At 37.8% G+C, this 25,926-nt stretch overlaps 4 protein-coding genes and 1 long non-coding RNA gene across 8 annotated transcripts in view; 2 read left to right on the top strand and 3 right to left on the bottom strand.

The window, feature by feature from the left end:
• The window catches only part of LOC136241595 (transmembrane 9 superfamily member 2-like), a 77,606-nt gene that overhangs the window by 28,039 nt on the left and 23,641 nt on the right, over positions 1-25,926 (bottom strand). The gene's annotated exons all lie outside the window — the stretch shown is intronic.
• On the top strand, positions 4,010-11,942 carry LOC136239974 (cohesin subunit SA-1-like). The gene is made up of 14 exons (XM_066030718.1): positions 4,010-4,122; positions 6,226-6,232; positions 6,562-6,576; positions 6,645-6,730; positions 6,788-6,953; positions 7,022-7,061; positions 7,296-7,387; positions 7,433-7,490; positions 7,539-7,807; positions 8,366-8,539; positions 8,586-8,662; positions 10,717-10,988; positions 11,172-11,370; positions 11,778-11,942. Exons 1-14 carry the CDS (start codon positions 4,010-4,012, stop codon positions 11,869-11,871), a joined length of 1,662 nt encoding a protein of 553 aa, XP_065886790.1. The 3' UTR covers positions 11,872-11,942.
• LOC136241597 (transmembrane 9 superfamily member 2-like) lies at positions 11,872-21,271 on the bottom strand. Its single transcript, XM_066032836.1, has 3 exons — positions 21,056-21,271; positions 12,182-12,337; positions 11,872-11,996 (listed from the first exon to the last, which is right to left on the bottom strand). The coding sequence occupies exons 1-3, from the start codon at positions 21,191-21,193 to the stop codon at positions 11,979-11,981; spliced, it is 312 nt and encodes a 103-aa protein (XP_065888908.1). The 5' UTR covers positions 21,194-21,271; the 3' UTR covers positions 11,872-11,978.
• Positions 21,273-24,571, top strand: LOC136241599 (uncharacterized). Of its 2 annotated transcripts, XR_010694355.1 has the most exons (7): positions 21,279-21,879; positions 22,967-23,541; positions 23,590-23,793; positions 23,866-23,940; positions 23,984-24,081; positions 24,152-24,241; positions 24,291-24,571. It is a non-coding gene; the product is annotated as an uncharacterized lncRNA (long non-coding RNA). The 2 variants fall into 2 exon arrangements; XR_010694356.1 differs by having other exon boundaries at positions 21,273-21,879; positions 24,009-24,241.
• On the bottom strand, positions 22,521-25,742 carry LOC136241588 (NACHT, LRR and PYD domains-containing protein 3-like). Its single transcript, XM_066032819.1, has 4 exons — positions 25,610-25,742; positions 25,070-25,330; positions 24,941-24,985; positions 22,521-24,892 (listed from the first exon to the last, which is right to left on the bottom strand). The coding sequence occupies exons 1-4, from the start codon at positions 25,659-25,661 to the stop codon at positions 22,641-22,643; spliced, it is 2,610 nt and encodes an 869-aa protein (XP_065888891.1). The 5' UTR covers positions 25,662-25,742; the 3' UTR covers positions 22,521-22,640.

Here is a 25,926-nt window from a genome sequence, read left to right as displayed (position 1 = left end):
AGACTGTACTGTTTTCATCTGGTGGTATATGTTGTTCTACATCAGTAACTTTTCCATTTTGAGATTGTACTGCTACAATGATTGATTTTTGACCTTTGTGAACCCAGTGTCCACAGTCATTAATGTCATCTGGATCATCCAATGAAGATAAGTTCACTAAAAACATGTGGTTATTCTCCACAAGAATTGGTTGCTGATGGCATACTAGTCCATTTAACAAAATGTTACACAGCTTCACTATAAGTGCAACCACTGTTGTAAATGTCATATATAGGGAGATTTGGATCATTATGTAAATACTTCCTCTCATCTTCATTCCTACAGGAATAATATAAACGAAGTGTTCAACAAAACTAGACACTTGCATTGTAGAATTGTCACTCTCAACATCATTGGACTCATTTATTTCATGCTGTGAGTAAGATATATCTAAAAAGTAAATCTATGCAATACAATCTTGTTACCTCTTTAATCAACTTACAGACCACAAGGTCTTCTTCATTACCTTCATACAATACTTTGTCATTGGGATAACTAATTACATCCTCTTCATCAGTTACATGCTCAATTATGTCCTCTGTGGAATATGTGGCTGTAGCCATACTTGTAATGGAAGAATCAACTACTTAGAGTATCAAAGTACAAGAACCTTCTTGTATCTTAATAAACCCTGTCACGTCCTCTCCCTGCAATACAATAAAAAGTATGAATGGTAATTCTAATAAATTCATGCATGTCAGCTACGTTAGTCAAATGGTTAGGCAAAACATACTAATTAAACATTATCCTTTCTGCATTATCTTTGATATTGTTATCCAGCATCAATCTTCTCCAGCATCAATCTTCTCCCAAGTCTCTCTCAAAGACTCAGTCACATTCTGAGCTTATAACAATTGACATTTCACTAACTCCTACTCAGTATCACTCTGGCTATTGCAGCAACAAACACTTGTGTGGGCCAACTTAAGCAAAAAACACTTTCAGTATCTAGCATGTCCAGTACACATGGCACCAAGCAAGCTAGCTCAACACATTTTGACATATGGTTAGCCTCAAGTGTGTATAACTCAATTAGTAGCACAGGACACTTATCCTGTAATTTGAAATACGCGTAGCATTCCCTTGAGCGTTCCTGTATCGTGAATGCATTATGCTCTTCAGATAAGGTGAGGAGTGTGTAACAAATTCATCAACTGACAACTATTTATTAGCCTGCTGTGTTTTACTGAGAAATTGACCTTTGGTCCGGTCCGGGTTTTATCCATCCCTGTTGTATGATGCTGCTGTCATACAGAATAATATTATTCATCTACTGGTTTAATGTACCTATTTTCCTATTACCCCAGGGTGAAGATTTGACAATTCCATAATAAAGCAAAATGTCCCAATAGAAGCTTCTTACCCTGCTGGAATAGTGAGCTGTTACTTCCAGTAAATTGACACAAAGTCATTACCATTAGCAAGGGCGTCAGAGTGGGTGTGACCAGTGAGGCATAGAAATCTCTTGTCAATTTTTTTGCACATACAGGAGGTGTAACTATAGTTTAACTTGGGAAATGATGGCTATTTTATTGTCAGTTTTGTGGTTTTACATACCTTATCAACCATTTAATTTATCTATATTAGCCAAAACAAACCACAACTACGTTTAGCAGAATTTTTTGTCAACTTCACCACCAACAATGCTATAACAGTTGTTAGTTTGTTCATGGTTTATTTCACCAGATTTGTGTGTACAGCTACAGTTTATACAGGGATGTACTGTATAATTATGTGGAATTTGGTGTTTGGGTGCTCATAACCTGTATCTGTGAGTAATGGTACAGGATCCTGTTTAGTACTAGTTCTCCCCCAGGAGGTATGCCTTCGATATCACTCAAAATCTTTAGTTGGTTCATCATTCTACAGGTGAGTTGTTTAAAGCTGTTTACTATAAAGTCATACAAGTCCACTTTTGGTAGTAAATAATTGCCTTTTATTTCAGTAAGAAAAATTGTCTAGTAAATTACTGTATATACAGTAGCATGGGTGATGGGTATTCCAATATTATTACCTAAACACCAGCCTGTCTTTCCTTTACAACAACTTGGTAGTATTGGTTAGACATATTCAAGCCCAAACATACATTCAAGCTACCCTAAAGGCTCTCAACAATTTTTTGTGGTAATTTAATATTTAATTTAACATAATTTTCTATTGGCTAACTAAACTAGTTGATGTCTAAGCCAAACATAACTGAACTATGGTTAACACTACATTGTCGATTTCTTCACTGTTTGACACCACTTATAGCAGGAGCACATCGAATCCTATGGACAAGGTAGCATGTAACTCCGTAAACTGCGAAATTCAAACATGGCTGCCATGTACTATAATTAATCCAACAACTGAATGTGTTACTGTATAATACTCTCAATAGCAGCTTGATGTATTATATTGAAATACGTCAAGCGATTAGCCAATAGAATTAGTATTACACTTGTTTGTCAAGGTCCCATGACAAAAATCTATAATACTAATTTGATTGGCTAAAATAGTGTGGTGTGTTTATATTAGAAATAAATGTCCAACTTGACAACTATTGTTACCATAGTGATAGATGCCCCCGGGTATGACACAATGCGGTTGCTTAGCAATGGTTTGCTAGGTAACTGTTGCTATGGTAAAAGACATTTTGAGACCATAGCAACGGTTGCCAGGCAACGGTTGCTAAGTATGATAGGTATTTTGCAATGGTTATTTTTTGAATTTCTGTTGCCTAGTAACAGTTGCTATGGTTGTCGGATCAATAGGACAGATGGCTGTGGTATTCGGGATTAATAGTTCTCGCATTGTAAACAGGAAGGAAATAGTGCTCGGCTTCGCCTCGCACTATTTTACTTCTTCCTGTTTACAATGCATATATGCTCACACTATTAATCCTAAATACCACAGCCATCCATCCTATTACATATACTAATACCATACCTGTTTCAGTGCCCATACAAAAGTCTCAATAGTAGCAGTGAAATTTATCCCGTATTTCACTGGTAGCAGTGAAAAAGTTGTAATTGCAATTTCATTGGCTAGAATTTATGTTAACAATTAGTGTTGACACGTGTTTAGTACATAGTGACAAATTGCGTACATGGTAACGCTAATGCACAGCATGCGTATATGCAGCGAGTATGGTATTAACTGGGAATAGCATGGGTAGCAGTGAAATTTGGGATAAATACCACTCTTGTTGTATTGGAAATGGTAAATTTCACTCGGCTTCGCCTCGTGAAATTTATCCCCATTTCCAATACAACACTCGTGATATTTATCCCAAATTTCACTGCTACCCATGCTATTACTAGTACAAATAACTTTTTAAAATTTCCTAATTAGGATATTTTGCAGAGATGCATGCTCGAGTGCGTCACGTTTCTGCTGCGATGAAGCAAAGTGCTATGGAGAAAAAACCAGGCGCCATGCAGCAAACAAACCTAACTGGAATTTATTAACAGACTAACAGTGTACTAAACTATTAATTTTTATATTGGGTTGTGCTTTGTTGCTACATACACAATTGAATCATCGTATTTAATATTTCTTAATTGATGAAACATTTCATAATTCTGTAATTACATTGCTAAGGAGGCATACCTCAAACAAACCACTTTAACCCACTAATAATGCACAGAAGTACCTTCTTAACTGTTTTATAGTTCGTCTATAACATTTTCTTACGAAAATTCTCCATGAAAAGCCTCAAAGCTGCTCTTCATTTTCGTTCGTGTATGTACGGGCACACCCCCTTTTCGACTCGAAGGAATTCGTTATACCCTGTAGCCTAGGAGGCTAGCTGTGTTGTTTTTCGGCTGTTTGACGTCCGTAGAGCCCATTGGGAAAGACCTTCACCGCATCCTTATAAACTCGTTTCACCCGTATTTAAAACCGGCTCGTATTAACCGTCTTACACCAAAGCTTACCTGCCCAAAAGTTTAATACAGACTCTATATGGACTTAATGGACCTTATCCGCAATGACGTCAAAGTATAAAAAGGTGACCGATAGTGTGGGCACTTTTGTACAGAGGGTATTGGGAGAGATGGCGGTTCACTATGTTAACGTTTACATACTGCAGCAAGGGACAAGGTGAGGCATACATACTTAATTACAAGACAAATGAGCCTGATTTTGCGTCGATACCAAACTTAAGTCTGGTGGAACTATTTCGCATTGCCACATCATGCTAACTAGCCTTTTACCTTTATTATCCAATAGTTCCATGTCGTGAAATCTGCAAACAAAGCTCATTTTAGTGATTACGTATAAACTAAACATGGCCATTTTGTCAATTATGATGTCATTGCGGATAAGGTCCATTTATCACATAAAGGCTGTTTTTAGCGAACAAAGTTTTGCTCACATGGGTGCGGAAAGACAAACAAATATACAAACAAACATACACACATACAAACACACACACTTTTCAGAAAACAATTTCAGTAAACCAGGTGTGCGCCCACAGCTGGCCTTCGAGTTTAACAAAGTTCAATGGCACGACAGAAGAATAGTAGCACAGGGTTACCAAGACAGTCTTTCTACAGTCACTAATCACGTAAGATCACGCAAAATTACTCCACTTGACTATCCCAAGCTCTACCTTCGAGTCGACAATCTTCCTATTGAAGCAGCTTTACATAAGACGATGGAGTATCAGCCCATTCAGTGTAACCATGTTGCGTGAAAGACTGATATAACCAATTATATACATAGTATAGTCTGGTTCCTTATGGATTTAATCGTGACACGGCAGTTTAAATCACCAAATTTGGTACAGTGATTCCTTAGGATGTATAAAATGATTTCAGAAGGGGTGCCATCATGAACTCACCCTGCATCCCTATGTACGGACAGCTAATTTTGACAGTCCGCGAAATTAAAACTCATTACATTTACTGTTTTGGATAATTTGTTTTCCCAACCACATTTCAAAGGTTAATAGTTCCTGTTTGTGAATGAGTAGTCCATGACATCCTATAATAGTTTTATTAAAATATTATGTCTGTGTGAAAGATATATACATGGCCTAAATAAAACTATTGGTTTAGTGAAATTTAAAATCACTAAAATTTAAACATGACTATTCGTGAAGGGTTTTCACAATAATAGCTAGTTACTTATTTTCTGTCAAAAGCAACATCTATGTTTCCACTACACTAGCTGAGTACTGTACACAGAACACCAGTTTCCTGGATACTTGACCCCCTGAGGTTGTAAACAGGTTCAACCTTTTATGCACATAACTACAGCCAGAATTTGCTATAGCTAGCTATACATTTGCACAGTTCTATTTGCTAATGAAATGTGCATACATCGCTGTTCTGTTATTGAAATTCTTTAAAGAGATGGACAGATAGTCTAACTGATTTTGTCATCTCTTTAAAGAATTTCAATAACAGAACAGCGATGTATGCACATTTCATTAGCAAATAGAACTGTGCAAATGTATAGCTAGCTATAGCAAATTCTGGCTGTAGTTATGTGCATAAAAGGTTGAACCTGTTTACAACCTCAGGGGGTCAAGTATCCAGGAAACTGGTGTTCTGTGTACAGTACTCAGCTAGTGTAGTGGAAACATAGATGTTGCTTTTGACAGAAAATAAGTTAACTAGCTATTATTGTGAAAAATCTTCACGAATAGCCATGTTTAAATTTTAATGATTTTAAATTTTGCTAAACCAATAGTTTTATTTAGGCCATGTATCTTTCACACAGACATAATATTTTAATAAAACTATTATAGGATGTCACGGACTACTCATTCACAAACAGGAACTATTAACCTTTGGGAATGTGGTTAGGAAAACAAAACAAATTATCCAAAACAGTAAATGTAATGAGTTTTAATTTCGCGGACTGTCAAAACAAGCTGTCCATACAAAGGTGAGTTCATGGTGGCACCCCTTCTGAAATCATTTTATACATCCTAAGGAATCACTGTACCAAATTTGGTACTTTAATCTGCTGTGTCCCAATTTTGGCAAAATTTTGTCATAACAGACTCTACTAGTAACACTGGACACCATCTTTGAATTTCGCCCATAGTATTGGTAGTGTACGGAGTTACATGCTCCCTTGTCCATAGGATTTGATGAGCTCCTGCTTATAGTGAGGTAGCTTAGCAAAATTATTGCTACAGGGTGGATAAAAGCACCACATTTGGTACATAAGTTTTTTATGTGTATGTTAAAGCATTGCCGTGAGTGCTGTATGAAGTATAAAACACGAAGCGTGCGGCCGAGATGCTAATAAAGCACGAGGCGAAGCCAAAAGATTTATTAGCATCAAGGCCAAGTGCCTAGTGCTTTATTATTCATATAGCATGAGCAAGGCATGCGTGCTGTGTGTGTGTGTGCGTGTGCGTGTTCTGCGTGTGCGTGTGCGTGCTCTGTGTGTGCGTATGTGTGTTTGTGCGTGCGTGTGTGTGTGTGTGTGTGTGTGTGTGTGTGCGTGCTCTGTGTGTATGCATGCGCACATGCATGTGTGTGAGTGTAGTGTGTTGTACACATGCTTGTGTCACTGACTCAGTGTAGTAGTGTACATGTTAGTGTTATTTAGCACATTTTGTGACAATTGTTAAGATGTAATTTATATGGTGAATTACTCCACAGATTGAAGAGAGAGATGAGGATGATGAAGATTTGTTTGCTCTAACTGTCACTCTACGTCACCTCAAGGACCTCAAGGCACTCTTCATGTACACCACACACACTACTAACATGTCATATTGTAATCTTGCGTGTTGTCATTACAGCTCATTCAACTTATCCACAATGGAGCTATCAACAGAGTTTTGGTTGATAGTTAAACAACTACAGGAGGGAGATCAGTTTGATGAGATCATATGTAACAGCTTGTCTTGTCTCATGTTTAATGCTCTCTGGTTAATGCACACCATTGACGCTGATGACCCAGACAAGGTGTGAGATCACTGTGTTACATACAATTTAACAACATACACAACACAGTGTTATTTGTACATATACAGTGTAGCTTGGTAGAACTAAAAAAGATTATTAGCATATCAAGTGATTTAGTAGATGAAAGCTGATCCACACAATAACTACTTGTTGTACAAAGTTTGGTGAATTGCCTTCCCATTTCAAACATCAATGAAGTGGAAATTAAAAATATTTGTGAAAAGGTAACATAGATCACATCTTCACTTTCAGAAACTTCTCAGTAACTTTGTGTGTGTTAAGCCTGTACATGTACTAGTAATAAGATTACCCTTATTAGGAAGTGATTGTTGCTGTTTATAGAACCAGATGCATGCAGTGAGGCAGAGAGTTGTGAACTGATTGATAATTGTCATGAGCTGCTGCAGCTTGGTACAAGGGATGTACAGAAAGAGGTGTGGCTAGTCTTCTCATGTGATCTAAAGCCACTCCCCCTGCAGGCCTATACTACACTGTGTGACACACTGATAGTATTCTCTAGAAGGATCAGGACCACAAGTCAGCATGTGTCCTTTGTGTGTAACAATATTACGTTATACACCACAGCCCCCTTGTTAGCACCCCTGGCCTATATCCCTAATGACACGTTTCAGAGACATGTGAGGGACTATGTGACGTCTCATGTGTTCTCAGAGATGGAGCAGCTGGAACAAGAGATGAGTATTGATGAGGAAGAGCAGAATGAGGAGAAGGCTCTTGCTCTGGCTAAGGCTATCAATGATCGTCGGGTAGCACTGGCCGGATATCTTAAACTGATTGTGTTTAATGTGTTTGATGTTCCCCTTGCTGCCCCTGTGTTTGGTCATTATGTGAAGGTGAGGATAATGTGTGTAGTACATGGACATGTGTGTATAATATACCATATAGCTGGTTTTGTCACAAGGATTTTTTTCATGTCAGGTACAAATTTGCAAAAAAAAATTATGCACTACAATTAAAACATGACCACTGTTTACCTGTTACCACACAAGCTATATCACCACCTTGTCCTATAACTACTACATAATCTTGATATTGTTCTTGGCTGGTGTCCCACAGTTTTGTATGAATCCTTGTAACTATCACCTCATATCGATCTACAAAGTTGTGTAATTCCCTATCAGTTCCCCAAACACTGCAGTCCATATTTCATTATAAGCCACAGATGCAAGAGCTTTTGCAGAACACCAAAATCATTTTCCAATGAGTTTCCCTATGTCTTCTGTGCATGTCTCAAGTACAGTGGTGAGCATTTAAAAGAATAATGAATTGCTGCGAGATTTTTTGTGCAACGACAGTGTTTGTGAAAATTTTTGTTTTACTCAGCATTAAAGCTGGTGGCTATATGGTATGTGTGGCCATACACACCATCTATAATATTGTTACATTCACAGCATTCTGATAACTTTGGTGATATCATAAAGTTCACACTGAGCAAGTTTCGTGAAGCAAGTCCCAACCAATGGTACCAGCCCATCTTACTGGCCTTACAACAAGAGTTTGAACGTGTTAGGGACCTCAATAGTGGGGTCATCGATCATACTAGTGCTGAGTGGGCAGACACTAAAGTAAACAGGTAGTATTAGTTGTTGTCCATTTCATCATCTCCTCCAGGATCTAGCTAGAAGATTTGGTCTAATGTTTGGCTTTGATGCAGCAAAGTCTCGTCAACCATTAGTTGGACTACACAGGTATGTATGTAGGGCTGTAATGATATTATAGTACTTCATAGAGTTAATAATCAAATACCATAAGCAGTTTACAACTTTTCAACTAACACCAATAATACACATTGTATCAAATAGTGATGTTAGTGTTCCATCAATCAAACTCCAAGTTCTTCTGGTGTCATGTGATCTTGTTTATTATATTTTAGCCACAATTACACAAGAAGACCTAGTCCAGTGTTTATATAACTTATATGTAACACTTTCACACCTCAGATCAAAGGAGCCACCCAGGCTACATTTTGTACTGGGCAGTGATTATATAGACGTTGAAGCTGAAATCAATTATGGGGACAGAGTTAGGGTCACTACTCTAAAAATGTACTGTATAGGGGGGAAGTTTCGATGGGCTAAACGTTCGTGGATTTCACGGTTTTGTCAAAAACCGCGAAAGTTCCCCGCAAATGCTACTGCTAGCTGTGATTTCCGAATTAATTTGATGTGTCACATAAGTCAAGTTGTTTAACAATGTGGAAAGTCCTGCAACAGCCCAGCTTCTTTCTTGAGCCATGCCCACTTATTGAATTGTGCATCACTGTCTGTTGCTAATCATACGTGGAACCACACCCATTTATCTAGGAGTGTTTGCCATGTACGAAGCCACGTGCATTTCTGTGTGACGCCCATTGTAGAGCCACGCCCACTTTAATCAATCATCAGATGCCTGCCGCCATACTTTTATCCACCGCGAAAGTTTAACCACGATTAAGTTTGTTTGCTCTCTACCGTGAAACTTTCCCCCTATACAGTAACTTGTTACATATTACTAGTTACTTCTGTACAATGTAATGCTTACAGTTACATATTACTCCCAGAAAAATAGTAACTAGTTACATATTACACATTACTGTGAGTACTGTAACTAGTAATATTACATTTGTTCATTACAAGCTATAAATTAAGCCCAGCCTTCTAAATACATGCTACCAGCCTACAACTACAAGTGAGACACACATTTCTCTGGTGTAACTCAGCCTCACAAACATACTTTGTTGTAGTATCTTGGTCTCAAGGGCATCCCCCATACGCTATCACTATTAATTATGTTCTTGCCTGTACAGTGCTGTCAGGACCCAAAATGCAGCCAATTACATGCACAACTTGGATTTTGCCATGAAAACCACTCAGACGGAGAGCGTTTTGTTATCCTCGTCATCCTACGAGTTGAAAAACGTTGGGCTAAAGTGAGAACTAGTGCTATAGCTTATTCACAGATTGTTTCCGAATATTTTTGAATATGGACACACCCCCACCACAAAGCTATCACTCTGTACGGAGTATCCACTCTACAAGCAAGCTTACCTATCTAAGGGCTTTAGTGAAATTTGTAACAATTCAATAGCACTGATTAAAACATTAAACTCGCATAACTGAAATTCTCCGTGATATCTCTAGGATATGTCCATTCATCGTAACCGAACATAACCAGACGTACTAGCTGCTGACCCATAATTTTGTTTTTTTAATCTTGACATACATTGGAAAATACACATGACAACAAATGCTACAAACTATATAACCACAGTGAATAAAATGCAACTACTGGGAAAGGGGAAAGTCATCATCACCACCTTGCAGAGCCCATAATCAAAAATTTTAGGTATGTATATATAATACATCCAGTGGCTGAACTCGTATTGGCTTGGGTGATTGATCACCCTGTACAGGTTATCGGCCTGATAAGTGTTACATGTTAGCTGTAACATGGGGCATTTGGGCTTGGCCCGATATGTATGCCCTCGGATCTGGGGCCCTTGGAGAGTCTCAGGCAAAGCCAAGCCCCCTCATGTCTGTGTTACAACTATTACATGTATCATGAGGAACTGCAGTATCGCTAATTTCTATTTGCAGTCCTCCATTACAGTATTTGGGCTTTTTCTTAGTAATGATATTGAAATATTGTAGATCCCTACAATATCACAAGCTATATAGTTCCCATGTGATGTATTAACAATTTATTGCCTAGCAACCAATATATTATGTAGTAAGTAATCATCCTCTAACATGTGGTCCTACAGAGAAGGTATTGCTTATGCCCTGGAGGGTTTAGACAAAACATCCAGTGATCCTCCATACAACGTTGATTTCCTTGAAATACTTGCTGAGTTGTCATCACGTCTGATAGAAGTGGACCGGTCAGGTAATAGAGGATTGACAGTCTACTTGAAGGAGCAGCTACCAGAGGAGTTAGCAGATGAGTGGGAACCTCTAGTAGTCTATCAGGCCTCACTGACTGGTAGGAAGGATGATACAGTAACTGATAAGAGGAAATCAGCTAACAAGCAAACTGGTAGGGTATAACCAGTGCTGGAAACAACATTGGTCATTTCTGGGTCAGACAGACTTTATACATTTCAATTGAAAAGGTTGAAACAGTATCTTTGAAAAAACAGCTGACCAATCTCTGACCAATTTCTTTTTAGCACTGGTCTTGATCAAACTGTGCATTGTGTTGATCAACGGTGTGGTCAAGGTGGGAGAGGTGGTAAAGGACCTGGTAGAAGACGTAAACAGCAGAATCAAGATCAAGATACTAAAACAAAAAGGGGTAGGAAACGTAAACAATTACATCAAGAATCTGAAGACGATCAAAGTGACCAAGAGAGTGAGAAATCAGATGATCAGGAAAATCAAGAGGATCAAGATCAACCACAAGAGGATGCCAATGAAGAGTAAGCTCCTAATTACAAATATATATTTGTGACAGTATATGGTTACACTGATTCCTCAATTATCTGATCCTCTTGGGACCAAGACATGTTCAGATAATCAAAGCCCATTAATAGAGCCTTGTTCAAATACTAGAACACACATCTTAGACTAAACACTCTAATAGAGAAGTCATCTCTACTGTTAGGATAATTGAGGGATCACTGTACTACAATAGAGTTGACCTCTCTTAACAAACTCTCCGAATAAAGACATAATAGAAAACACCTCCATATAAGGATAAACATTTTTGTCCCAACCGGTCTGGTTCCATACATAATCACCTCTGAAAGAGGACCACCTCTTAGTAAAAATGTTGTTTGTGCCAAAGTGTCCATTACAGATAGTCATACAAGTGATGTCTTTACAGAACAACAGGACAGTCATGGATGAGTAGTAGACCAAAGAGAAGGAAGAGAGTTAAGAAGAACATGGCCAATAGTGTCACTACACCAGAGACATGATAACACTAACAACTGTTGTTATTAAATATGTAACCAAACATGATATTATCATTACTACTAGTCAATCTTCACTATGCTGTAGATCTTCCTCACAAACAACAGACAAGCTAGGAATCCAAATGAACCTGTTAACAACAACAATAATAACATCAACAATAACACAACCAACATGTAGCTAGTATTATATTATAGTTGAGCTGTTAACTGAGAATACAGTTTAAAGACAAACATGCTATTTCATCTTGTCTCCACTAGAAGATGTGCAACACTTAAAAAGTGCTGAAAATATATCCCTAATATTTTCACTCACCTTGATGTCACGATGTAGTGATCTCAGTAATACCATGGCAGAGAGGAAGATTGTTATGACAATGGAGTTAAGGAGACTAAACCACTGAATGTTAGTATGAGGTAGTGAGTTGAGTATGTAGTCCCAGTGTGATGTCCATCTTACTCCTTCAAGTTCCTGTGGAGTATCAAATAATTATGACACAGATCTTGTTCATCCTTTAGTGGTTGAACTATCACACAAGTGTTCATGTCCCAGTGTGCTACACACACAAACTACACTAATACTAACTAGTGGTTTTGATATTTTATAGACCATACAATATTATTGTTACTTGATATTCCAGTATAGCTATATTATCAGTATGTCTTAGATGACATGTTACACCTCTACTACACATCAGAAACAATAGTACAATTTCTAAACATTTTTACTCGAGACAGAATATTGTGCTGGCAAGCTGATTGTAGTATATCAGTTCATGTGTACACTACTTTACATACAAGTGTTGAAAGAGTTTATCAAAATACATGATATTGCAGTGTTAAGAAATTAGACAGATACACACACTGTACATGTTCATATTACACTGGTCCCAAGGTGTCCATATTACACTGGTCCCAAGGTGTCCATATTACACTAGTCCCAAGGTGTCCATATTATAGTATACATCTCCTGTCTCCAGTGTAATAGCAGTGATGAGCAGGTTAGTTTAGTGACACGTGAGATAACTTTGTGTAAAATACATTTGTACAGTAATTACGTATGTTGGACAAATTCCAAACAGATGGGTAAATTGTTGCTACAGTAGACCTTCTTGTGTTATTGTTAACAATTATGGAAGAAATTCCACACTTGTGCCCCAGGTATTTCCCCTAGGGATATAACTACTAAGGTATCCAGTATGCTGCCATCCATGTATAGATTTCAAGGAACATAAAGGTATCGAGTTTTGTCAAAAAGAATGTTTGGTAATGGAGCTCTATTATACCTCCCCACCCAACTTGTGTTCTACCCAGTCCAAATATTATTTTACTAATTGAAATATTGGACCCATCCACTGGTCCAACCTATAGCTACCATTCTGTCCTATCATGGGAAACTGGTTATTTCATTGTAGTTATTTGGACCCCATTAGAATTTTGAACATGCTGAATTACTATGTTAACCAGCTCTGTCAGTATAAATACATCCAATTGAATTCCTAACTATTGTTGATAATTGGACATTTGAATGATGTCATAACTAGTTCATTATTTTTGCTGGACTGAAATCACTCTATCTGTTGTTAATTACATACAACACTATGTGGTGGAACTGATATTGGATCTGAATATTGTAACACTTGTAACATAATTTCAGAGTAGAGCTATTCACAGAAATATTTAGCTAGATCTTTGACCCCCTAATATGGAAACTGTTGGAGACATTTTCTTTCCCTGGTCCAGTGTAATTGAACTGTTAATAATTCAATTGAAATGTTTGCACCCTTGTCGAATTTTTAAAACAGTCAAGGAACAGATGTTGATTTAAACTACTAAGTTTTTTTCCTGGTCAGATAGACTGCCCTTGCCCTCACCTTTAGTACTGGTAGTGGCTGTACAAATCTGGATCACACCTGTCCCTGCAACTTTATGGATGGCTAGATTAGTTTGGATGTTGTAGGAAAATCTCTTTGAACATCTCTAGATCTGTGCAAAGAAGAGCCACTAAATGTGTTCAGGATCTGTCCAGTTTAGAGTATGATGAACGTCTGGTTATCCTCAAGCTTCCTACATTGTCATATCGAAGGAATCGTGCTTATGGTATATAATATCTTACAAGGGAATGTTAATCTTCAACCTGGATTATTTTTCCACCTGAATTTGTCAAGTGCCACAAGGGGACATGACTTCAAACTTTTTAAACCTCATGCCCAAAAGAACGTTCGCAGTAAATTCTTTTCAGTAAGAACCATCAATTCATGGAATAATTTACCCAATTATGTAGTGTCGTCTAATTCTACTGACAATTTTAAAATTTTGATTGATAACTTTTATTCTTAATGTAATTGTTTATTGTAATGAGCAGGACTCACAGGCATAATGCCTTTATCTCTGTATTTAATAATAATAATAATAATCTCTTAGTCGAGGGAGGGGTATAGCACAGTTCAGTATTCAAAACACTCATCCTCTTTCTGTAGGGGTCTTGGCATGTTCAAAAGCACATCCTGAGATAAATTATTAATCAAAGGTCTTGTCACATTTCTTTTAGACTGACTGCTCTATTAGAGTATTTTAGTTAAAATCAAACTTGTTGTTTAATCATTTTATCTAGCTAGCTACTACATACAGGTACACAATAATTACAATAATGCTATTGGGGGTACAGTAGTGAAGGTCCTGTAGCTCTTGGCTAGTATATGACTATCAATAAAGTACTTACAATACTTAACTGTATTTCATTAACAGTGACGTAGCCAGGAAAAAATTGTATCGAAGCAAAGTTGATACATTGACCTAATTGAGAAGGTCTACTTCTGACTCAACTGATTCACAATTACTTTCAAGTATGGGTGGGCAGCATTTGGAGGTTGACTATCTGGTTGGATGGCAGAAAGTGTTTCAGAAAAGTTAGCGTTTTTCTACATGTCATAAGTACTGCTCCAGCTTAGTTAATACTACAGTTTACCATGCTACAATTATTTTAGATTAGTTTAATTGTACTCAACACAACTTATTCTGGAGATATTTTGAGTGGTCAGGACTACAACGGATCGGAGGTCACAGTCATGTACACTAGTACTTTTTATTGATCTGATGTGATGTTTAAGTGAAGATTATCTCTTTCTTGTGATGCTCAACTGCATGAGCATGTCAAACTAGGGAGTCTGGGGGCATGCTCCCTCAAGGAAAGTTTTAAATGTTTTGAAATGGCATGTGGAGGCTATTTTATTCGAGTGTAACTGCTATTAATGGATGACATGTAGCTCAGTGCAATGCCATGCAGTTGACTCATTGGAACTTTTGAAAAGACAATTAACATTAATGTAAATGATTTAGACCAAGCAGTGTAATGAGAACAGTGGCTATAATCTGTACACTGAGTGCTTTATTAGAGTATATAATGATGACTGCTCTATGAAAGTATCTTGATCTTTTTGCAAATTCAAGTAGCTGTAAAGTGGTCCAGCACCGTGTCACCATGGGCTCTAGCCCTGCTTAGTACTACAGTCATAGATTCCATTATGTGTGGTACTGTAATGCTGTCTAGTAACATTTTGAGTAGAAAATCTGGGGTGCCAAAACTCAGGCCTGCTCAGCTTGTTGTTGAGCATTTTTACCGAGGCAGCTTCCTCGGTTGCCTCAATGGTAGCTACACCACTGCTTAAAGGTATGAGCAAGGATTGCCACGTTTAAAGTTAGATTAAAATGTGTCCATAATTTATATATAGTCTTGATAGACTGAAATTAATCAACATTGGGGATAGGGTGTGCCATAATTGAGAGATTCTAATGAAATAAAATGTCTACTATAATTTAGCAAAAAAGAGAACAACTATTTTTAGTGGTCCAAATATTCTGTGACAACCCAGTGACATGGAAGACCTACACATTTGTGAATTTAACATTGGTAAGAAGCCATTCAAAGATTTAAGAATACTGCAAAGTACAGTTAGTCATAAACTGATATATCCAGGGAGGTTACAACAAATCACAAAATTAGTTTACATTATAAATACTTCCAGAGATTGAGATTCTATAGTGTCAATGGGTAGATTATTCCAAGATCTGGGGTAACCCCAGTGGCGTAGCTACCATTGAGGCAACCGAGGCAGCTGCCTCGGTAAAAAAAAATGCTCAACAATTCAGGCTGAGCACTTAGCAGGCCTGAGTTTTGGCACCTTGAATAACCTACTCAAACGTTACTATACAGCATTACTGTACCACGCACAATAGAATCTATGGTTGTAGTACTAAGCAGGCCGGAGCCCATGGTGACACATTCCTGGACCACTTTTTTATTATTATTATTATTATTAATTAATTAATTATTTAATTATTTATGACGTCATGTTCTTATTATTATTATTACTTGGTTATGTAATTATTACTGTTACTGAGCAGACAGCACAGCTGATATGCTCAGGAAAAAAAGCAATCATAAAATGAATTTAGCTACGTAGTTACAAAGATTACAGTTATTGAGTTCCATACAATGTTTGCAGTTCTGCTGAAAAAGAGTCAATATCGTTGCTCTCAATGATGGAAGATGGTAAGTTGTTCCAATCCTTAATTGATCTGGAGAAAAAGCTCTGTTGGTATGAATAGGTAGATGAATTTGGTAGAATAAAATGATGTGGGTGATATAGTCTGGTGGATCTTGTCATTGAAATAAAATGAGGAGGAATTGATCATGACAGTGAATAGTCTTGATGTATAATTTTAAAAAGTGCTTGTAATCTGGATATTTTATGTCTCAGCTGAAGGCTTGGCCAAGAAAGATGCTGTAACATAGCTGTGACTGAGCTGAATCGATTGAAATCATTTAGGACCCATCTAGCTGCCCTACGCTGTACTTTCTCTAGCTGTTGAATATTGTTATGGTGGTATGGGTCCCAGATGACTGCAGCGTATTCCATTGACGGTCGTACTATCGTAAGGTAAGCTGTTGCTTTGATGTTAGACGAGCAGCAACTCAGATTGCGTTTCAAGAAGTTTAATGTTCTATTGGCCTTAGCAGCTATATTACTAATATGTGGAGACCATGATAGTTTGTTGTCCAATATAACACCAAGGTAGGAGTGTTGGTTTGATGTACCCAAGTTGTGATTGTTTAGCTTGTAGTTGAAAATGATTGGTGATAATGATCTGGTAAACCGCATAATAGTACATTGAATCTTAATTGCCACTTAGTTGCCCATTCGTGTAGTTGATCAAGATCATGCTGAAGTTGAATGGCATCCTCCTTGGTGGTGATAATTCTGTAAAGTAAACAGTCATCAGCAAATAACCGTAGTGGCAGAATTTACATGTTCTGATATATCATTAATGTATAGAAGAAACATCAAAGGGCCGAGGACCGTCCCTTGAGGGACTCCTGAGTGAACAGCTATCGAGTCAGAAAAAGTGCTGTCCAAAGCTACTTGCTGTGACCTTCTGGTCAGCCAAGTATTGACCCACTGACAGATGTGATCGTTGATACCATAGTGTCTTAATTTAACTAATAGTCTTTGATGTGGGACACTATCAAACGCTTTAACAAAGTCAAGGAGAATGACATCGGTTTGTTTCTGTTGGTCTAGAGCATGTGACAAGTCTTCTATCAGTGAAATAAGATGGGTAACACAAGAGTGCTGGGATCTGAAGCCGTGCTGGGTATCAATGAGAATGCTATTTGAGTTTAAATGATTCATTATGGAATGATATATAATATGTTCCATAGTTTTGGAGCATACAGAAGTCAATGATATTGGTCGGTAGTTTGCGGTACTAGTACGGTTTCCTTTCTTGAAAACTGGACATACGTTGGCCATGAGCCAATCGGAAGGTAGTATACCTGTGTCTAGTGATTGAGTGAATATAACTTGCAGTATAGGAGATATTTCGTTTGCACAATTCTTCAAGATATATGGATGAATGTTGTCTGGCCCACTGGCTTTGTTGGTATCTAATAGGGATAATTGGTGTTGGATACCAGCCACTGAAAATGTAATACTTAATTGGCATAGTAGGCAGAGCATTCACAGGGTTGTTGCAACCATTCATGGAAGGTAGAGGTGAGCGATGACTAATTTAGACATATCTCGATATTTCCTTTGAACTTATCTCGATTATCTAACATATCTCGATAACTGAAACAATTATTTATTTTAGTAAACTGCCAATATTGTAACCAGTAATGTGAGCAAATTGAAATTTGAAGACTATAAAAAGTGAAAAATGTTAGTCTTAACACTGTTCCCAAGTGGTAGGAGAGTTGAAGCCCCCAGGAGGTGCCTACACCATCAGGTATACAAATAATTTACGGAAGTTTACTATTATCTAGATTAATAAACCTATCATCCTTATCTCGATAAGTCTTATGATATCTCAATAATCGAATATATCTAGATAATCGCACACCTCTAATGGAAGGGATATTAGATAAGTTTTCTTTAGTGAAGACTGACTCAAAATAGTTGTTTAATGCATTGGCTTTACTCTTTGTATCTGAGATAGATTCACCATCTACAATTAGGGTGGAGATATTATGGTAGTCCTTACGTTTTGCTCTAATACACTTCCAAAATTGTCTATGATTTCCATTAAATGAGTTGTCAAACATTCTATTAAAATAATTATTGTGTGCTACTTTAATCTTGCTATTTATAGAGTTTTTAATCTTGCGATAGGCATTCCAGTCATTACTAGATTTGGTTCTTTTAGCTATGTTGTATAATTGTTTGTGTCTCTTCATATCCCTCTTTATTTCTCTGTTTATCCATGGTAATTTGGAGTTGGAACGTATAGTTTTGTATGGCACGTGCTTTGCAACACTGTCATTGATTACACCTTTTAGATCAGTCCAGTTTTGTTCGACAGTTTTACAGTAAGGATCATTCCCAAGAAAATAAGTTTGAAATTCCAAGTAGGTCTCTTTTAATATTCTCAAGATTAGCTCGGTGGTATAAAGCAACTTTGTGTTCAGATTTAGTATTAATATTTGTGTTATCTATATTATAATGGAAGACAACGGCCTCATGATCCGACATTTCTGGTGCAGTAGTTAAGTCCAAAATGGTAGATGAGGTAGAAAGTACAAGATCAAGTATGTTGTTGTTTCTAGTCGGAGTATTGACAAATTGATTAAGGCCAATATCATTAATTTGATCAAGAAATACATTATTTAGTTCTACTCCATAGCTAGGATTAGAGGTAACCTGACCACTTCCATCTAACCAATTAATACCTGGAAGGTTGAAATCACCCATTACTATTATATTAGGTAGTTCAGTAAACCTACGTGTAAGAGTGTTCAAAGATAATCCCAATTGCAGTATGGGGTCAATGGACAGGTCTGGTGGACGATAAAATGAGCAAACATAAATGGGGGCCCTTTTAGAAGGAGTCACTTTTGCCCAAATGATTTCAGCATTTACATCCAATTCAGGTTCTTCAGATACATCTAGGCCTTCCTTAATGCATAAGAATACACCTCCAACACCCTCTACTCGATCCTTTCTTAATACAGTATATGTAGGAGGAAAAATTTCTCTTCTTGCTTCCAGCATTATCAGCCATTTCAGTGTATTAGGACTAGAAAACTCTAATTAAATCCCACCTACCAATGAAAAAGAAAAATGCGTCAAAGTTGACTGCAATTAAATGGTTTGAATTTGTATGTGGAAAAAGATCGAGATACTCTAATAGAACAGTCATCGTAATACACTCTAATAGAGCATTCAGTGTAAATTATAGTCAGTGTTCTTACACAGCTTTGTCTAAATCATTTACATTGTTAATCGTACTTCTCAAAAGTGTTCCAATGAATCAACTACATGGCATTGCATTAAGCCCATTGATCATGCATGTATATCATGATAATAGCCTCCACATGTCATTTCAAAGCATATATTTTCAAAAATTTCCTTGAGGGAGCATGCCCCCAGACTCCCTAGTTTGACATACTTAGCACATGTAGTTGATTATTTCATATATGAAAGAGATACCTCTGACTTAAACATCATATCGGATCAATAAACAGTACAATGTGCATGACTATGACCTCTGTTGCAGTCCATGGATGGCCTGACCACTCAAAATATCTCCAGAGTAAGTCAGTTTTTTTTGTGTTAAACTAGTCTAATAATTGAAGCATGGTATACTATTGCATTAACTAAGCTGGAGCATGATATGTAGAAAAATACTCAGAATCTTCTGAAACAGTTTCTTCCATCCAACCAGAGAATCAACCAGCAAATGCTGTACCACCTGTGCTTGAAAGTGTTTGTGAATCAGTTGAGTCACAAGCAGACTTTCTCAATTACGTCAATGTATAACTTACTTTGCCTCGGTAAAATTTTTTTCTGGCTACGCCACTGGGGGTATAGTAGTTGAATTAATAGTGCTAGTTAAAGGGATCTCAAAATGGAGAGGGTGGTGGTGGCAGGTGGCCATGGGATAAGTGGTGTTTGAAAAATAGCCAGGAATTTTAAGAACTGATGATGAGTAGATGGTGTTGTAGAAATTGTTACATACGCCGATGTTGGAGAGTAGGCCATTGTAAATCTGTTAACATAGTTGGTGTTGTTGACCCAACAAGCAACACATTATATCTAATTATTTTGTATGTCCTACTGTTAGTAAAGAATGACTGATGGTACATAATATGGTAAGGTATATATCACAGTGTTGACCTTCCCACCCTGCAAACCAGAACTGCAGCAAAACCACATGTCATTTAGGTATTATCAAGAGTTCATACTATCATGAACTCTTGGTATTATTTCAGATCACTCCCTGTTATATCTTTATGGAGTGTCAGTGGCTATTTTATTTATTTATTTATTTTAGACTTTACAGCATACAGAATTACAATGACACATGGTTACAACAGATTAGTGGCTACTGAAGGTCACTGGCAACCAGTACCATGCAGTGGCCTAAAATAATTACAATTGATTAATTATAGTTATATAGTGATTATTTTGATCAGTTATTGATCAGCAGCTTCTTTCACCCCTTGAAATAAGTTACCACACCATTTACCTGCCACATGCATACAATGATTTGTTTAAAGTGACAATAATAACTTGCCCGTGTTAGTGAACGTTCTATTAGAGTATTTAGTGCTAACTGAAATCTAACGAACTACTCTAATAGAACAGTCAGTAAGTATACTGTAGCTACTCTTAAGATTTACACTATTTACCTGAAGAGAAGTTGATGGACCAGCCAAGATGTGTTCCGCGCGTTCACCGCGTGACGATCTATTATATGTATAGAGCACCCTGAGGCACGGAGCAGCAATTTCAGTGTTAAGGCTTCCTCGCGGCATGGAATAGCACATGAGTCACTTCTTTCTTAGTGAAAGGTAGCTTTATAGTAAAATATTCCATTAAATGCACTGTAGCGGTAATTTAAAGCGGTAAAAATATACCGCCTTGTAGTTGCAGCTGCTTTGTCAGTTGCTAGGAAGTTTTGTAAAAGTTGCAGCTCTAGAATAGTTAGTGTACGTAGAGCCGTAGTACTGAGTGTATACGTAGGTAGTTAGGTATTGAATGTATAGTGAGTTAGATATTAGCTAGGAGTCTAGTTTTGAGCAGACAGGGTGGTAGCTAACAGTGCAAGCTTTTTGAGTTACGGTTTTTTTTTCTCTCTAGTTTTCTTTTTCTCATTTTTCCTGCACATTTTGTTACTAAATTCAGGTATGAGGTTAAGTTGTACATGGTTGGCTGAGAATTTTTCTCTCTTCAATTTTTCAAAATTGTTTTAAACATTTAGATATTAACTTTGCTAGCTTGTGCTGCAGTATACTAGCAGCCATACACTCATTGTGAGCTCTGAGCTAGACTTGTTGGCTGCTACATTAGTTGTCAGCTACCTGACTGTTAGCTGTAGTGTTGACATAGTAGGACTATAGCATTAGCTACTAGTGTTGTGATAGTAGTTGAGTAGTAGCTTCTAGTGTAGTCTAGTAGTTAGGCTATGTTGTGACTTGTTATTTATTGTGAAGTGGAGCAACGACAACAACAAGTGAGTGAACTGTATAGCTAGTAGCTAAACTAACAGAGATGGGGATAAAGCTAGTAACATGAGACAAGCTTTAAACTGATCAAATTGAAGTAACAAATATGTACAAGTGGCTTAGTCTAATACTCTTAAAGGTTTAATTGGGTTGTGTAGAAAGAACTGGGCTATTTTGATCAGTGATATAACCCATGGCTGGAGCATTTCTTGATTTCCAAAATATTGATTGTTGCTATCTCAAACTGCTTTATCCCATCTCTGAGCAGTTGTCACTGAGGGAAGCTAGTCTGGTCAAGGATGAGGTGTTGACAGTGTTTTTTATGGCTTTACGTTGAATCAGGCCTCTAAAACCAGCAAAATTGTAAAGGAAGTGCCAATTGTAATTGTAGCTTGAATTTGATTAAAAATACTGTAAATAATTTGAAATCTTAAAATATTACGATTTCCCTAAAATCAACAAAATTGTAATTGTAGCTCAAATTTAATTCTGTTAGAAATACTAAATATATTTGAAATCCTAAATATTACGAAATCTTCAAACGTTCCGACAAATTGTATTTCTTCCCTGATCTCTTCCACAAGTCCCAATTCTTGTCCGATACTCAAATAATGTCAAATCTTAACATTTCATGATGGACCCCTCAACGTTACCAATTAACATAATTTTAATCAAATAATAAAATTTTTATCAAAATCAGAACAAAATGACACTTGCGGCCATTACAGTCATAAAATAGTACAAAGTGAAAACTAAAGAAAAGTAGCTACTAACAGTAAATGATCAGTTCTGTTTGACATCCTCTATTTTCTCTGTTCTTGTTAATTACTTCTTGTAGTGATCTAATCCTCTTCTTAACATCTTCAGTGTAACCATAACCAAAGGGTAGCCATAGCCTTTCTAATGTGTCGTTATTGTAGAGGGCTTGTAGTAGACGTTGAGCAGCTTCTCCACTGATCTTGTTGTGACTCATCCACAGCCAGACTAGTGATGTGTTGTTCTTCATTGTAGTGGCAATGACATCACAAGCTTCATCAGTGATGGGATTGTTTTCAATGTGGAGCACCTTCAGTTTGTTACCTTTTGATATTGCAGTGAATAGGGTAATGGCTGATGGTGATGATAAGCTGGTACTCATCATGTCCAGTACCACTAGCCTAGAGGAGGGATGGGTCAACATGTTGTAGAGAGTAGGGTCCTCTCCGATGGTGCGGTTACCACTAATATCCAACTCTTCCACTCTACAGTGGATGGTGAGGTCACTAATGGAGGAAGAGAAAGATCTGGTGAAGCCATTACATGACAAGTATAGGTGTGTAATTGTGACGTCATGAGACATCAGATCACGAAGAAGAATACTAACGTGATGATCTTGGATATGGCAGTCAGACAAGTTAAGCTTCTTCCACTCCTTGTGGGGTGAGCAGGTAAGGAAGAGTGTAACACACTCAATATCGTATGGTGATAGGCTAGTGTCGCTAAGGTCGATTACTTTGTTATCGAAGATTTGTGCTTGTTGTATAAAAGTGTACATCGCTTCATCGTTGGCTTCGTGGAAGGAGCGAAACAAGCGAAGACACTTCAGTTGCTTCTTCAAGAATATTTCAGCGATGGCGATCGTGTCTTCCCCGCCTGAGAGAAATTGTTTAAAAGCAGATCGCTGTCCCTTGGTAAGCGAGGTGTACATTGCAAACATGTTGGAATGAATATCGCTCCAGAACTTCGCTTCGAGCACTCGCAGCTCTTCGCCTGGTGGAAGCTGAGTGATATGATGAGCGGCCATGAACTCCTGAATGGAAAAATGGATGAAGTTGAATGTCATCGTTTTACCAGTGAGGCCGAAGTGTTGGACAACCTGTAACAGCCCAAAGCCGTCGAGTGCGCCTTCGATGCTTGGGCAAGCTGCTCTCATCTCCGCCAAGGTAAAGATTAGCTTGTTGTTATTAATACCCTCGAGGGCTAACTTAGACAGCTGTTTAACTATTATGTTACAGGGCTCGGGGAGGCTGGCTAGATCAGTGATGGTGTTATCAAGAGGATGACCAGACTTGGCAAGATGTCGACAGATGGTAAGACAGATGAAGTAATTGTAAAGCTGTGTAGAATGGCTAGGAAGGGGAATTCCCTGTTTGTACAGATAAATCAAGATTACCATATTGAAGGGGATAAAACACAGGCCATTGATAGTCAGATTACCTTCAAGATATTCGGTGAGCTCTCTAACTGCATGTGGCTGTCCCTTCAGGGACTGTTCAATGTATAACTTTCGTTCCTCTTTAGCAAAGCCCAAGATGTCAACTCTGATGGTGGCTTGTTGTCGGAGTGTCACTGAAGCATGTGGACGAGATGACACTATCAAGCCACAATCAGGTAACACCTTACGCTTCAGTATGCTAGTAATTAAACTATCTTTTTGTAGGTATTCTGGGAACTCGTCAAAGCCATCAAAAAGAAAAACAAGACCTTTACCTTTATTTTCAAAGAAGTGGTCACTAGATGCAGCAGCGATGCCTGGGGCCTTCTTGTCTCCTTCACAGATCAACTGGAAGAGATCAGCGACAAGTGACACCTGCTGTACTGCTGGGCTACGTAACTGAATGAAGAGAACTAACTTGATTTGTTGTAACAACATTCCTTTAGCCCAATTGTATGCTATTTCTTGTAATAACAAAGATTTGCCAATACCAGGCAACCCCTCGACTAAGATAAACTGCGCATTATCACTTTGTTGTAGTGGAGCTAAGATATCAACTAGTTGTTTAGTTGTCTTACTGTTATCAAGTGCTTCTCTCTGTGATTGATGGCTGTCCTGTGGGTAACGCTTGAAGTAAGGTCTACCTGATTGGATAGATCCAGCCAATTGTAACGCAGCTGTTGGTTTGAAGGTGTATTGACCTTCATGATGAACCAATAAAAGTGGAGTAAAATCTTGTGGCTGGTTAGGTGGCCAAGCATCTTCATCAACAGCAAACCGTGTTTGTATATTAAGTTGTCTCACCCTGTCCGATAGTATGGAGACTCCTATCAACAACACATAAAATGGAGCACACAATAATGTGTCCACTCTACCTTGATCAGTGACCATTGACTTGTCCATGTCAGGTTTGGAGGTCACTATAGTTAGTGAAGACAACACAATAGCTAGTTAATACAATTGTTTACCTACAAATGTTGTACACACACAATATAGCTAGTCACCTTTATCAGGAGCTTGATCACTGGACACTGCAGGTGACTCTATCACTTCAAACAACTTCTCCCAACTAGCAGAGGGGTCCACTTCAAGCCACTTCTCCAACATTTGGTTACAGCACCATTTGACGTTAGTAGGATAACCAGCCTCTATACTCTTCAATTCTCCACTGGGTAGACCCAGTAGTGTTCCTATTACTTTCCAGTCTGAAGCATAATTTGGAGTAATGTGTTGATAGAGATCCTTCAGTAGTGGAGTACTGGAAACTGTAGAATAACACATAAAATTTATGATATGTTTAGAGGCGCGCGCCTGGCGGGCCCCACACATTGCAGTAATTATTTGACCTAAGGGACAACGGATTTATTTTGTGGTGGGCAGCATAAATAATTAACGAGAGTTTGCAGTAACTACAGATTTATAAACCCACCTGGGGTTTATAAATCTATGCAGTAACAGTGACTTCGATCGCGACCATATATGGCTAGTATATTGCTGTATAGTCTCGCCCCCAGACCACAAGTCTTGATAGTGTTATAACATACCTTTGTCGCTCTTCTTGAACTGATCGATTCCTTTACAAACACTCTGACTCATGTCGACTCTGATGAGATATAACTAAATCACGTATACACAATGTATGTTCTAGCGCCTGCCACGCCCTCGTGAATGTTTGCGGTTGTGGGAGTATTGTGTGTGGTAAGGTGTAGTCTAGGGCTCGCGCTAGATAAGATTTCGGTATATTAATGGTATGTGAAGATAGAAATTTCTTTCCTTATACCTCCACCCCCAGCCATAGATATTATATACTACGTACCAGTATAATAATTATTATCTATGTCCTAGCACAGATTGTGTAAGT

Source organism: Dysidea avara, chromosome 12 (assembly GCF_963678975.1).
Source record: "Dysidea avara chromosome 12, odDysAvar1.4, whole genome shotgun sequence".
Classification (NCBI taxonomy): domain Eukaryota; kingdom Metazoa; phylum Porifera; class Demospongiae; order Dictyoceratida; family Dysideidae; genus Dysidea; species Dysidea avara.
This window is presented reverse-complemented; position numbering and strand designations above follow the sequence as displayed.

Excerpts from the sequence above, each read along its gene's own strand:
- LOC136241588 (XM_066032819.1), bottom strand. The coding sequence starts at position 25,661 with ATGAGTCAGAGTGTTTGTAAAGGAATCGATCAGTTCAAGAAGAGCGAC. Across the intron at positions 24,986-25,069 it reads TGATCAAGCTCCTGATAAAG|TGACCTCCAAACCTGACATG; the intron begins GTGACTAGCTAT and ends CACTAACTATAG. Across the intron at positions 24,893-24,940 it reads GTCAATGGTCACTGATCAAG|GAGTCTCCATACTATCGGAC; the intron begins GTAGAGTGGACA and ends TGTTGTTGATAG.
- LOC136239974 (XM_066030718.1), top strand. The coding sequence starts at position 4,010 with ATGACGTCAAAGTATAAAAAGGTGACCGATAGTGTGGGCACTTTTGTA. Across the intron at positions 8,540-8,585 it reads CTGAGTGGGCAGACACTAAA|GATCTAGCTAGAAGATTTGG; the intron begins GTAAACAGGTAG and ends CATCTCCTCCAG. Across the intron at positions 10,989-11,171 it reads ATCAGCTAACAAGCAAACTG|GTGGGAGAGGTGGTAAAGGA; the intron begins GTAGGGTATAAC and ends GGTGTGGTCAAG.
- LOC136241597 (XM_066032836.1), bottom strand. The coding sequence starts at position 21,193 with ATGTGCTATTCCATGCCGCGAGGAAGCCTTAACACTGAAATTGCTGCT. Across the intron at positions 12,338-21,055 it reads GTCCATCAACTTCTCTTCAG|GAACTTGAAGGAGTAAGATG; the intron begins GTAAATAGTGTA and ends GATACTCCACAG.